The sequence below is a fragment of the Macrobrachium nipponense genome, chromosome 21 (genome assembly GCF_015104395.2).
Source record: "Macrobrachium nipponense isolate FS-2020 chromosome 21, ASM1510439v2, whole genome shotgun sequence".
In the NCBI taxonomy this organism is placed as follows: Eukaryota; Metazoa; Arthropoda; class Malacostraca; order Decapoda; family Palaemonidae; genus Macrobrachium; species Macrobrachium nipponense.
In genome coordinates, this window is record NC_087212.1 from 56,927,964 (window position 1) to 56,943,139 (window position 15,176).

The 15,176-nt window shown below is 37.7% G+C and overlaps 1 protein-coding gene across 1 annotated transcript; it reads left to right on the forward strand.

Moving 5' to 3' along the window:
• Positions 1-7,520: 7,520 nt before the first annotated feature.
• On the forward strand, positions 7,521-12,806 carry LOC135197607 (uncharacterized). Its single transcript, XM_064224636.1, has 6 exons — positions 7,521-7,901; positions 8,224-8,311; positions 9,057-9,174; positions 10,213-10,363; positions 12,139-12,253; positions 12,517-12,806. The coding sequence occupies exons 1-6, from the start codon at positions 7,831-7,833 to the stop codon at positions 12,655-12,657; spliced, it is 684 nt and encodes a 227-aa protein (XP_064080706.1). The 5' UTR covers positions 7,521-7,830; the 3' UTR covers positions 12,658-12,806.
• The last annotated feature ends 2,370 nt before the right edge of the window (positions 12,807-15,176 follow it).

The window sequence follows — 15,176 nt, forward strand, 5'->3', positions numbered from 1 at the left end:
AGATTTTATCAAATCCATTTCCTTTTCCTTGCTACCGTGACAACCACACAACTAAAATGAAACTTAGTCTACTTGGAACTCAATTACTGCAAGTATCTTTGTATGTCAGTTCAGTATAAAATATAATTTAATTTCAGTAGTTATCTGACTCATTATCAGTGCTTGTGCTGAATAAACAAAACCATAAAACTGTGTATTTACGTGAAGCTGTATAACTGCATAAACTTGCAAGCAATATTATGCACAAAAATCCATTAGAGAATAGAAGTTATAAGTATAGATTTCTTTGACATTCCCAGTTTAAAATCAAAAGAATTATCAAAACTTAAATCTACACTACCATAGAATTTTAACATTTCCGCAATTTTTGTGTGCATGCTACATGAATTGTAATTATTAGATTCAAAATTATATGGAAAATATGAAATGTCTACTCCATAGATAAAACAAAGTATTTTAAAGATACACAAACTCTAAGCCATCAAAGGTATCTGTCAATCTACCCCCCAAAAATAGGAAAAAGTGTCATAGATTTGAGGGCTTTTTATAAACTCAATTTTAATTTTCCTTTTAGGTAAGGAAGTTGTACATTTCAGCACGCATCAATGCTATGGTGAGCACTGTGTAATTTACCAATTCTATGAGGTTCATAATTATCTATAAAATAGAAACTTTTGGCTTATGAAAAATCGATATGATATAATAATATAATCAATATATAATATGATATGATATGATATATGAGAGGATATGATATAATATGATATACTGACATTTTGGCTATAAAGAATTAATGAGAAAAAATTTTAAATTGACAAAAAATAAAAAAAATATAAAATCTTTTTCAAGAACACCCACTGGGTCTGGGTCATATCAAAAGACATGACCTGGGACGCTCAGCCGACGACTTCCTCCTCAAGCTTCGCAAAGGTCATGAACCAGGTCACAGAGAGTCTCCGAGAGGGCATAAGAGGGATCCTGATTGGCAAAGAAAACGAAGAGAAAGCGAAAAGGTTCGTGATAGAATCTGATGTTTTTTTTTCATGAATCTTATGTCCTATAGTAGATTCACATCAACCGTGCATCTGATGTCTAGGCCCGTCCCTTACGGCGCTCCTGATTGGCCGTTAATAAGCCAATCACATGGCTGGAAACTCAGTCTCTCGAGAGTTCACATAGGCAGGGGTGTATGTTCCACCTCTCCTGAGATACGTCTTTCAAAAATATCCCTCAGGAAAGGTGGAAAATACATCCTGCCTATGTGAACTCTCTCCAGAGACTGAGAGTTTCCAGCCCTGTGATTGGCTTATCAACAGCCAATCAGGAGCGTCGTAAGGGACGGGCCTAGACAAGGTTGATGTGAATCTACTATAGTAGTTTTATCGAGAGGAAATGACGCATAAGCCTATGTGAATAAACGGAGACGGGCATATCTGCCCAAATCGAGTTTGGTCACTGGTGGAGCAGATAGAGACAAGGCCAGGTTGATGTTATATTGTCCATATTTGTTCTGTGTTTGATAGATAGTTCATTATATCATTGATCGGAGAACAAAACCATAACGTTCAAATCTCACTATGTTTACTGCCGAAATTCGTAGACTTATCTTGAATACAAAAAAGGTCTTATTATGTCATGTACTAAACCTTTGAATCATATGGCTTATAGAGATTCACTATTATTGAATTTGAATCAAGGACGGAACAAAGCCAGCAGTCATAGAGACTGGGGGCAGTGGCTCCAGACTTCAGAGCAAAACAGTAGAGCTGAACTACTCGGTCTAAACTTGCCGCCATGGCCGCAGATGCTCCGTAACAAAATCAGTTTTATGTTTCATTCGCGCTACATGTCCCAGTGGCCACAATAGCCTGGGAAGTATCCCGATACCTTCGTGGAAGATGCCGTTTTCATACCCTCCATTCATTTTCTCATTTCCGGAAGAAGTTGGGTCAAAATCGCTGCCGTCAATGCCGCTGGGGACGGTTCGTGGTTCCTGCGCTTGGCAGCTGTGTGGAGAGGAGGGACACTGGAAACCTTCAACCCCTTCTGGCCGATCCCTCCGCTCAACCTCCAAAACAGGACTGTGCGGATCTCCTGCATACAGGTGAGTGTGTCAGCTGAAAGCCATTTAACTCGGTTCGGTTCTAGAAATGCGCTGTGACCCTATCTTTTAGCGAGCTCGGATACTAAGATACTGACAGCGCAGCTACAATTTGCCAATGAACTGAAAACCTTAAGCATTCTCTTCATACTACTATGATAGCTATCTTTATGTGAGTCACAATCTTTATTTCAATCCTTGAGCTAATAAAAAGGCGCACTCATTCAAAAAACTAGTCATATTCCAGAGCATATGAAGAGACCTTCTTACCTCCTCCTCTCCTGCAGAAACCAACGGTATTCGAGTATGTGGACGGGAAGGGCTTCGACAGCGCCAAAGGGTACATCATCGACATACTGCACGTCATTCGAAAACGGCTTAATTTCACCGAGGTCCTTGTCCCTACGAAAGGATTCGGACTCATGCTAGCAAACGGATCTTACGATGGCATGGTGGGCGCCCTTCAAAGACAGGCAAGTGAGATCGAAGCAGCGACTGGTTGTTTATTCGATTGTGATTCTGTTAATAAGTTCTGTCTTTCACTGTATGATAGTCTGTAGTTTTGTTTGTTGTGCTTAGTGTCTTCATAATCAGTTTTATGCAAAACCAAAATATTTCTAAAAATATCATTCGCTGTCGTTCCAGTAATAATATCAGCAGCAGTAGTAATTATAAACAACAGAAAAACATTCATAAATCTAAATAGAAAAGCAAATGACTCGCAGAAAAATTTATATAATTTTAACCGCAATCACTGGTAAAAACTTCTGAATTGTGATCTGTTAAACGAATAATCTATATTATTTAAAGCATTTCTAGCAAGTAGCCAAAGAATATAAAATAATTAAATAGTATTTCCAAATCACGTTTCCCTCTGAACTCAGTGAATTTCACTAAGATCTCCCACTTGTTACTGTGCGCTTTTCAGCAACAGCATTGAGCAGATCCTTGCCTAACACAACTCAAACCTTGCTTCACACAATTCTAACCTTACTTCACATAACTGAAACCTTACTTCAACTCGAACCTTGCTTCACATAACTCAAACCTTGCTTCACTTAACTCAAACTCTGCTTCACATAACTCAAACCTTGCTTCACATAACTAAAACCTTCTTCACGTAACTCAAACCTTGCTTCACATAACTCAAACCTTCTTCAGATAACTCAAACCTTGCTTTGCAAAACTTAAACCTTGCTTCACATAACTCTAACCTTGCTTCACACATATGCCAAGTTCACTTGTGGTATTCCTCCTGTTGGCAGGAGGCGGATATGGCAGCGCTGGATTTCACCCCAAATCACGACAGGACGTCCGTCGTCGAGTTCAGCAGACCCATCGGGGAAGACATAGTCGTGATCATTTCCAGGGCGCCGACGATCATGATCAAACCATTTCTCCTTCTGCAGATTTATTCTCCGCTGGTAATTTATTCCTCGTAGTTAAACGAAGATAACTCCTTCCCGAGAATGCAGATGTCAAATCTTAGAACTGTCGCAGAGCGCTATGATGGAAGTGTCTATTATATTTTCATCCCATGTGGGTTCATTTTATACTGAAAACGTGAGTCACGTCCTACCAGTAAAATAAATCAATCCACTGGTAATTTGAACCCAAAGAAGGACCGAAATCCTATCAAATCTCCCAGAAAAACTATTTCACAGTCACAGAGCATCACTCTCAATTTGCCTGACAAATGCGTCCGATGAAACTGCAATTGAATGTGATGAATTGTGGGTCAGCAATCTTTTTACGTATTCTAAATTGGATTTAAAAAAAGGTAATACCTTTCTCCAATAAATATTAACTGATGTTAAATTCTTTCTGAGAAACAGACATGTTAAAAATGGATATCTGTATAGGGCTTGTCCACAAATAGGAGTGATAATGTAAGGTTCTAAGTGTTGGTACATATATGCAGAGGTATCCTGATATATATGTGTGTTTCTGTATGCATATACATCCAACCATAAAACACACCCAGGTACACACACAACATATATATATATATATATATATATATATATATATATATATATATATATATATATATATATATATAAAGGTTTTTTATGTATACATAGCATCACGTTTTATATACTTCGTGATCAAGTTATTCATATATATATATATATATATATATATATATATATATATATATATATATATATATATATACATATATATATATATAATATATATATATATACAATATATCTATATATACATATATATATACAGATATATATATATATATAAATATATCATACATATATATATATATATATATATATATATATATATATGTATAGACATATTTGTGTGTGTGTGTATATATATATATATATATATATATATATATATATATATATATACATATATGTACATACATACATACGTACGTATATTTATATAAATATACACATAAATATTATATATATATGATATATATATAATATATATATATATATCATATATATCATATATATATATATATATATATATATATATATATATATATATATATGTATATATATATATTATATATATATATATATATATATATCTGTTGCATACTAATATATTGTAAAGTTATGTATGTGCACACACATACACATATATATATATAATATAATATATATATATATATATATATATATATATATATATATATATATATATATATATATATATATATATATATATATATATATATATATATATATATATAATTATATATATATATATATATATATATATATATACACGTATTCATTAGATTAGTAACTGATGTCTCAGATATCATTCTTAAACAAAAAAAAAACTCATTATGTACAGTCTTGGGCATGCATCATTGGGGCAGGCTTGATATCGGGCCTCGCGTTGGAAATGACGGTTAGGGCCGAAAGACCTTCTAGACCCGGGGTCCAGAGGCCTCCAAGATTCTTCTCCCAACTGACGAAAGTGCTGCAAGTCTTCATTAACCAGGGTAAGTGGCTCTTGAAAGTTTGGGAGAAATGGACTTTTGGAATGTCACCCCAAAGATGATTTGAATCTTTCTTAGATGGTGACCCTCAGCAAGGGTTTTAACCCGGTATGTATCCACCTTTGTGGCGCATTTAGTACAGATCCATTGGGACTTTTTTAACCCCGTATGTTTACACCTTTGCGGCGTGTTTAGCACAAGCCCATTGGGGATTTTTTTAACCCAGTATGTATCCACCTTAGCAGCGTATTTAGTACATGCCAGTTGGGGATTTTTTTAAACCCGATATGTATCCACCTTTGTGGCGTGTTTAGTACAAGCCATTTGGGATTTTTTCAATCTCGATATGTATCCACCTTTGCAGCGTGTTTAGAACAAGCCCATTGGGGATTTTTTTTTACCCGACATGTATCCACCTTTGCGGCGTGTTTAGTACAAGCCATTTGGGATTTTTTTTTAAACTCGATATGTATCCACCTTTGTTGCGTGTTTAGTACAAGCCCATTGGGGATTTTTTTTTACCCGATATGTATCCACCTTTGCGGCGTATTTAGTACAGGCCAGTTGGGGATTTTTTTAAATCCGATATGCATCCACCTTTGCGGCGTGTTTAGTACAAACCATTTGGGATTTTTTAAAACCAGATATGTATCCACCTTTGCTGCGTGTTTAGTAGAAGCCAGATGGGGATTTTTTTAAAGCCGATATGTATCCACCTTTGCAGCGTGTTTACTACTAGGAAGCCAGTTGGGGATTTTTTTAAACCCGATATGTATCCCCCTTTGCGGCGTGTTTAGTAGAAGCCAGTTGGGGATTTTTTTAAACCCGATATGTATCCACCTTTGCAGCGTGTTCAGTACAAGCCTGATGGGGTGACCGTAAAATCATAAACAAAAGACTGTAAATATCATAAAGATAATGAAATGTTTGTTTGCATAGTGTTTTGACGTTGCATGGAACCAGTGGTTATTCAGCAACGGGACCAACGGCTTTACGTGACTTCCGAACCACGTCGAGAGTGAACTTCTATCACCAGAAATTACCCAAAGAAATATTAGCCCTAGATCACGACCCCCGAACTTTGATGGGGGTCACTATCTAAGAAAGATCCAATTATTTTTCTGCATTTTCCCTATTTTTCCCAGGTGATGTCGTTCATCCGCATTCATTATCTTTAAATAACTGTCTATTCCGTTATCACTCAGGCCACTTGCGAGTTGACAAATATTCATCAAGTTTATTAGAAGTTTTAACAATCCACACACACTGCCACACCCAAGCTGCGTCACATTTGAAATTTTCTCACACCTTTCATGACTCCGGAGAGAACGTAGTAAATCTTTAGGAGGTACACTGGCAAAGCAATAAAAACACATCAGTTGAGCCTGTTCCGATCGTGCCTCTCGCCGCACGAAACAGATCATCGATGTAGGGCAGTGTTTCTTAAAGTGTGGTCCACGGACCCCCTGGGGTCCGTTGAATGTTCCCAGGGGTCCTCAGGATAATGTGAAGATGAAGCATTGCTGCTAAGTTCACTAAAATTTGTGTGCAAAATTATAAAATTAATAATGTGGTGAAAGTTATTTTAAGTAAAATGTAAACATTTATGTTGAAGATAACCCATTCATAAAAATTCAGTAGCAATTTTAGTACTATATATTATACCCTGAAAACGCTTTGAAACCCAAGAGGAAAATTATCATAATAAGGCGTCCGTTGCACAAGAAAGTTTAAAAAACACTGATGTAGAGGCACCGTCCCTCTGCTCTCAGTGATAAGCGTGCAAATGTGTCCAACCTAAAATACATTTCATTTGCAAAAGTCAATTCTAACCACTGGGCCATTCCAGGACTGATACAAATAGTTTTAGACGTTTGATCCATCTGAAACTTGTTTATCATACGTTGCTAAAATCGCAAAATCCCAGACTGCAATGAAACATTTGATGGGAAAATAAAGTCCGCGGTAGTATACGTGTTGCTACGCACAGGAAGCTTTCGCCATCTTGATCAGTTGGCGTCTTCAGTCTGAATAAACATGACGTTTATTCTGGCTGATGAGGCCAACTGATCAAGTTGGCAAAAGCTTCTTGCATATAGCAATATAAATACTGCTTCGGACTTTATTTCCCCATTTAAGATCACGAGAAAGTGACGACCCTTTTTCAGGAAGATCGAAGAGGCGCTATCTTGCCGGTAACACTTCAACCAGCGAGAAAATAACAATACCGACAAAATTGATGTCAAGCACACTCGTATTCATAATGATAACGTCATAAGAGCTCCAACATATGGCATTTTAATTGTGGCACAAATCTAGCTGAACGTTAATTGCGCCACCAAGACCAGCGGCCGGTACTCTGGTCTGGTATCCTTTGAGCAGGTCTAGTCTGGCATAATCTAGATTGTCTGGCATATTTCGTCTGAACAGAACACTGAGCAGCGATTGATCGATTCTGCCGCTGGAGAGTTAATCTGCTGCCTTGTTTTGGTTTGAGCTTTGCGAAATGAAATTAATGACCCAGATGTTAAGGCTTGAAAAGTACATTTCATTTCCGCCATTTGAGTACTTTTTTTAGCGCGGGGGTGGGCGGTACTTTCATCTGAGTCCACCCCGCCCCGGGCTCCACTAACACTATAGTTAATCCACTGACCACGACTCGCTAAATAGTGAATATTTACCACCGCCAGGGTCTTCGGAGTGGCCGGACGGTTTACCAAGTCGACTCATCGGTATCTGCGGGATGCTTATGGCTGTCGTCATCGTCTCTCTCTACAGTGGTTCCATCACAGCTTATCTCGCCATTCCGTTCAGGTGAGTGTTTTGGTCGGTCTCTCTCTCTCTCTCTCTCTGGTGTGCGTCAGTTGGAGTAGACGGATCTTTTCTAACTAGTGACCCCGAAGGATACAGTAGTATCCACCTTTGAGGCGTATTTAGTACTAGCTCGTTGGTGATGACCGTAAAAACATACAAAAAAAACGTAAATTTAAGCATATGAAATGTTACTCATATTCACGCAAATACGATGGGATTGCTAATTTTCATTCAACTATTCTGCAGTTATCTTGTGAAACTACTGATGCAGTATTTCGTAGAGACGAAGGCGATATCAATGGATTTGTTCTCTTTCCTTCAGATCGGTACCAATAAATTCCATAGAAGACATAATACGAAGCAAGACCAGACCTGCCTTGAGAAGTAAAACGCTGGTGTATGAAACTTTGGTATGTACAATTTACATTATATACATATATATAGATTTATATATATATATATATATAATATATATATATATATGTGTGTATGTGTGTGTGTATATATATTGATTATGTGTGCATATATTTCAAGTCACAAAGTATCATTTAATATCGAATTCACTAAATTTTGGGAAAAACTTGCACCCAAGGGTTATTATACTTTACAAGAACATTTCTACTCTGTGCCTTGGTTCAGATACAACAGAAAATCGACTCTAACCTATCTTGGGATGAATATAATTATATATAATATATATTATATCTCTAATATATAATATACTTAGATCATATATATCATAAAGAATAACCCTACGGGAAAATGATTGGCAGACAAATCCAAGAGCTTTCGTCTTATTAGACATCGTCAAGGAACGAATTCGTTCCTTGACGATGTCTTAATAAAGACGACAGCGACTGGATTTCTACCTATCATTATCCTGTGTATTCGCTTATTTCATGAAGTCACGTGCATCCACTGTGATTTTTAGGCATATATACGTATATATATATATATATATATATATATATATATATATATATATATATATATATATTATATATATATATATATATATTATATGTATATTCCAATATTTGTGAATATATATATATATATAAAAGATAGATTGTGTGATAACAATTCGAACACTACAATCTTTCATTAAACGCAATGACTCTAATTCATTTCATTTCCCGTGATCCATCTGCGAAGACCGCAGAGGGAGGCGCCTTGTACGGGGACCGCCAACGCGTCGGCGTGTTCAGTGACGCCGAAATGTCTACCTGGGAGTTTTTCCAGACTGTGGCTGACGGCACATTTGCCGTCGTGGGTAAGTTGGAACTTCCAGGCCTTTTTCCTTTATATATGTTACAGTAAATATGTGAAATCAGAGATTTCACAAAATCCCAAAGAATTTGTGAAATCGCCAATTCGAATAGGAACATTTGATTCCCGAGGGACTATAGTAGATTCACATCAACCGTGCATTTGATGTCTAGGCCCGTCCCTTACGACGCTCCTGATTGGCTGTTGATAAGCCAATCGCAGGGCTGGAAACTCTCAGTCTCTCTCATGTTCACATAGGCAGGATGTATGTTCCACCTCTCCTTTCAAAAGTATCCCTCAGGAGAGCTCGGAACGCAGATGTTGCCTATGTGAACTCTCGAGAGAGAATCAGAGTTTCAAGACCTGTGATTTGCTTATCAACAGCCAATCAGGAGCGTCGTAAGGGACGGGCATAGACATCACATGCACGGTTGATTTGATACTACTATAGTACTAAACTCGGGGAAACAGTTATTCATCTAGTTTCTTTTTCTTATACCTTTTATCCTGAATTTATACTGCCCGTCTTTCGTATGCTTGCACAGAAATCGCCATTATCTTATAGTAGACTTTCACATGATAATACAATACACTGATTATCGCTGGTAATGGCATTTATTATAATTTAGCTACTATACGAGTATTTTCAATTTTTTTGCTAATTTATTCGTCTGTTCATCAAAGAAGCATTCGTCCTAAGCCGTGCTCAACTCAGGGTGATATCTTCTTGCTTTTTTTAACGGAAAGACAGAGTCCTTTATGCCGGCAAATGCGCTAGTTGTTATCCGGAGTTATTTTAAAATCGACAAAAGCAGTACAGTAATACAGCAATTATACCAAAAGTATTGTTTACTGAATTGATATTTTTTGGTTAATCTATCTGACTTGCAATCAAACACTGTCAGTTAGCCTTCTCATATAAGGATTATTGAAGTGTGACGATCACTGCCCATCGATAATGCTCAAAATATTTCAGGCGACGCATGTACGCGCGCACACATCAATCCTCTCTCTCTAATGAAAACTAACTCTCACTACTCAGATGTCTACAGTTCAGCCGTCGGAAGAGCTAACAAGTACGAAGCCCGGGGTGCAAGGTGCCAGTTCTACCTAGGCAGAGACGCCGTTCAAACCGACCTCGATGCCTTTGCTTACGTGAAAAATAGTCCCATCATCTGGCAGATCGATCTGACGTGAGTAAGAGGCCTGGAAAGTATTGGATATATAATATATATATATATATATATATATATATTATTATATATATATATATGTGTGTGTGTGTGTGTGTGTGTGTGTGTGTGTGTGTGTGTGTGTGTGTGTGTGTGTGTGTATTGAGGAAAAGTGGTAGGAGATAGAAGAGGTTTAGACTAGAGGAACGACCGAATGTTGACAGACTTAGAACATGCAACATGCAGGCGGTGCTGTTGTCACCACTAGCATAACGCCACCAGATCTACAAAGCTTGCTTAACAGCATGCATCAAACACCTGGAGAAATAGGACTCCGGGTAAATCTAAAGAAACGAAATCACATTAAACTATGACCGGGTATACAGGGTTGCTCGTCAGGATTGGCTCATTTTGGCAATTTTGGTCTATAGATGGGTCCCCTTCTGGAAGGGTAGAAGTATAGAGATGGCCCAGGCCCTTATCCCAAATAAGGTATAATAATTTGGGTCCTTGACAACACAGGTCTACAGATGAGCTATATTCAACTGTTAATGCTTGCCATAATGATATATCCTAGTCTGAGCAAATTAAAGGTAGTTTTGTGAAAAATTTAAGTTCTATATAATTATTTCACCATATAAAATTAGGTCTAGAGATAGGTCACTTTTGCCACTAGACGAGGTCTCTTGATCCCCCCTAAATTTTCCAAAGCCAGGTCTAGAGGTCAGAATTCACTGAGGAGCATCCCGTTCCAAAAAATTGGAAGAACCCCCACCCCCCCAGGCTCAAAGGAGCAGGCAGAGATGCAAAGGCTAGATAACACAGAAATCCTAGTTATTCTAGGGCCTACTGTAGTTTATTTTAGGCTCAACCCTACAGTTTTATGACTTAAACTTGTAGGCCTGTGCCAAAAATTATATTGGGGGATTTTTTAACAGAGCACTTCGAGAGACAAAGATTATACTTAAGTTGCACAGATCCATAGCTGTAGGGCTACTTTAGTAATCTGTCTTGTCACAGCATTTCAAATTATTGTTTACAGCAATAGTTATGGGTAAATATTAACATTTGTGTACAACTAGCCCCCTTTCCCCCTACCTGCTAAAACAAAGTCATTGTAAGTTAACTTTCAAACAATAAGGAACAACTTTATTTTATTAGATCCTTGTAGGGAATTATGTAAGCTTTGTAACGAACCATCAGACAAGAAGATCCGTGCAATATTAAGCGAATAGTGGCGAAAAAACGTCATATACTGCAGCCTGCTGCATTGTTTGAATTACCGCGCCAAGATGGCGGACCTGATGACGTATGTCCGGCCGGCCGATGCGGCATCTAGGCTTTTATATCTATGTGAAACACCCCTGCTAAGCTTACACACACTCCCACTAAACCTAACACACAGCCCCACTAAACCTAAAACACCGCCCCCCCCCCCCCCCCCCCCCCCCCCCCCCTCCATCCCAACTAAACCTAAACACCAACCTTGATACAGAATTATTCATCACAGGAAAGAAAAAATTTAAATAACATGCGTATTTTTATGGTATCGACTACGTGAAATGGGGTATGCTAATCCCGTAGGGTTTATTTACCACATAAGTTACAAAGGTCAGGGGGAAGGGGGATACGGGTTTGAAACATATCCTATTATCTAAGATGGGTCAAATGATGGCCACGTGCCAAATTTTGTCTAGATTGGTCAAGTGGTTCTGATTTGTGTGTGTGTGTGTGTGTGTGTGTGTGTGCGCGCGCGCGCGTTTGTGTAACAAATAATTATTATATCTCTCTTCCAGAATCCAGTGGCTTCAGAACTTCGGTCTAATTCAGTACATTAAACAAAAGTACTACAAAGTTCCTTGTGAAGCTGAAATCACGTCAGATGGGCCTAAGCCGCTCTCGATCACTCAGGTAAGATTGTGAGCTGAAAATTATTATATCTATGGAATAAAAATCAATAATCATAACGACACGACAATACATGTAAACGTTCTGACACTTAATTTTTTTTAAAGTAAAAAGTATCTTTGCATGAGAACTGACAGCTGAATACTTTTCCATTATAAATGCCCCTTTAGACCGTTCATGGTAACGATAATTTCAATTCGTTCAATTAAAAACAAAAAGTTGATATTGGTCTAATGGAATGCTTTCTTTTTCATGCGATGAAACAGGCGCAAGGAGCACTGTATGTCCTGGCCTTTGGTTTGCTGCTCGCCCTCGCAGTATTTGTGGCCGAAATGCTCTTGGGAAGAATTATTACCTTCGGGTATTTGTCAGGTTACCCACGCTCTGGGCCGTGGAGAATTCTCTAGTCACACTCTGAACCACAGATAATTGTCTTATCATTTTGTCTAGTTATTCAGGTTCAGTTGATTTAGATATAAATTTCAACATTTTCTGAATTAAAAAATTTCTGATAAATTGTTGACAGAACTATAGAAAATAAATACATTCATCGAAATATTCGTTTGAATTTCACCTATCATTATTTGAGCGATATGACAATATTATAAAATTGAAATTTTAACATTGTATCAACACTAGATAGCCTCGATAATTATTCTGTAATAGCATAAAACAACACACATTCATTGTTAAGCTTTAGACCTTAATAAGTCAAACGCATTATTGTTCATAGTCTACTACAGTGTTTCTTAAACACTCTTGTGCAGCGTAGCCCTTTTATTAAAATGACTCATGTAGCGGACCCCTTATTATGATAATTTCCCTCTCGGGTTTAGTACGAAAATTTCTACTGAATTATTTATTAATGGCTTATCTTCAACACAAATGTTTAAATTTGACTTAAAATAACTTTCACAACAGTATTAATTTTGAAATTTTGCACACAAATTTTAGTGAACGTGACAGCAACGCTTCCTCATCACATTATCTTTAGGACCCCTTGGAACATTCCACGGACCAACTTTTAAGAAACACTGGTCCACTATAACGCGTTCGTGGTTGCATTTGTAGCAGAAGTAAAACATGAAAATGCAGTGTCGTTTCCTTAGCCACGGTTGCGTTTACGGTAAGTATCAGTCTGTCCAGCATTTACTTCATTACTACTAACAATACGCATATGAGCCGACAATGGCACCCCTACAAGGATGTACCAATGGCCAAAAACACATGGAAGAGCATTGCTACAATAATGGGATGGCAAATAAGATGAAATACGTAATATAAGCATCAGGTGTAAATCTTAAAACTGGGGCCATGTTTCTACACTCACTCACACACACGTGCGCGCGCGCGCGCGCAAACGCTCCTCGTGTCTCCTAAGTAATGGTTTTGTTTGAGTGATGGCCTAATCTAAAGATGATCCCAGTTTATCACGATCTATACAAAGTAGCACATTTCCAAACTTACAGGTACAAGAAACCAACCCGTATTATAAGTATTTTTTCTACTTTGCTTACTAACATAACTAGGTAAGGCCAAGCATATTTAACCACGGCTTAACATAACGTAACCCTACCCAGTACCCTTATATCTAAGCTTACCCACAAGTGATAGTCAGTTAGCCTACTTAGCCAATGCAGTTATTGTTTTCAATTATTTTGTTGTTATACGTATGAAATGAGACACAACTCACATCAGTAGTGCCTAGCTTCATTTGTTATATATGCCTACTCTACATATTGGCATTATAATCAGGACTATGTAGGTAAAATCACACACACACACAAAATATGTTTAACCAAAAACTCACCTTATTGGACTTCAGTACTGGGCACTAATTTCAAAGAATACCTACAACCTAAGGGAACAACCCTCGAAATAACAGACTGGGACGTCCCATAATCACAACCTCTCTCTACCAAACCGCCATGCTCTCCTGTCGCGACAGCTACGCTTTCCTCACCTTTACAAAGCCCTCCTAATCTCCAAGACCACAGAATAATAATAATTTGACTACAACACGGGCTACAACAGCCTCTGTATGAAATCACAATTATACTTTTTTTTTTCATCTGTCCACCCGCATGTGGTGTTTGCGTATGGTAACACAGAGTCCCGGGCTTTAGATAGTTACGCTATGTGTAAGTTTTAGGTAAATAAAAGGATATCTGGGTGTACATTTGCAACTGAAAAGCGTTTTAATAATTTACTGTATGCGAATTACAACGTTAATATTCGAAATAGGATACTGTTATTATTGTTGAATGTAAACTGAATGTAACTATCCAAAGCCCGGGACGCAGTGTTACCATACGCAAACACCTTAGGCGGGTGGACAGATGGAAAAAAAAACAGAGTATAGTCTAGGCTACATAATGCACATCGTTTTCAATACACCAGCCTGTAGAATAGATTCGCAAGCTTACAGTAACAAATAACGTAGCTGTATATGGAAAACAAATGTAAAGTAAATTCATTATCAACTAGAGCAGTTTATTTCCCTTCGGCTGCAAGAACATTTGGTATTACCGTCGTGAAGAAACAAAAGCATCTAACCAAATAATAGTAAGACGAACATTAACAGCTCACCTTGTTCATGAAATTAGCGTCTTAATGCAATGAGAGCCGCCATCCTAACTCCGAGCATGCAACCGCAATTGTACTATGTAGATATGCGAAGCAGGACTGCCCATTTTTTTGTCGCTATTCAGCGCAAACGCACCACAAACGCGTTAATAATAAATTCGTGTAACCACTCCACGATAGGGAACTGTCTTTAGGACTAAGATGGAAGTAAGACAGGCAAAAAACAATGTGAGAACAAATGTATAAAGGCTAATTACAAAATTGCTAAGACATGGAATAATAACTTTTAAAAAGGTTTCGATATGCTTCCGTTTTCTTTCGATATCAGTTATGTCTCGCT

Coding starts and splice junctions, on each gene's coding strand:
- LOC135197607 (XM_064224636.1), top strand. CDS start 7,831: ATGCTTATGGCTGTCGTCATCGTCTCTCTCTACAGTGGTTCCATCACA. Junction 7,902..8,223: donor TATCTCGCCATTCCGTTCAG/GTGAGTGTTTTG, acceptor TCTTTCCTTCAG/ATCGGTACCAATAAATTCCA. Junction 8,312..9,056: donor CGCTGGTGTATGAAACTTTG/GTATGTACAATT, acceptor CCATCTGCGAAG/ACCGCAGAGGGAGGCGCCTT.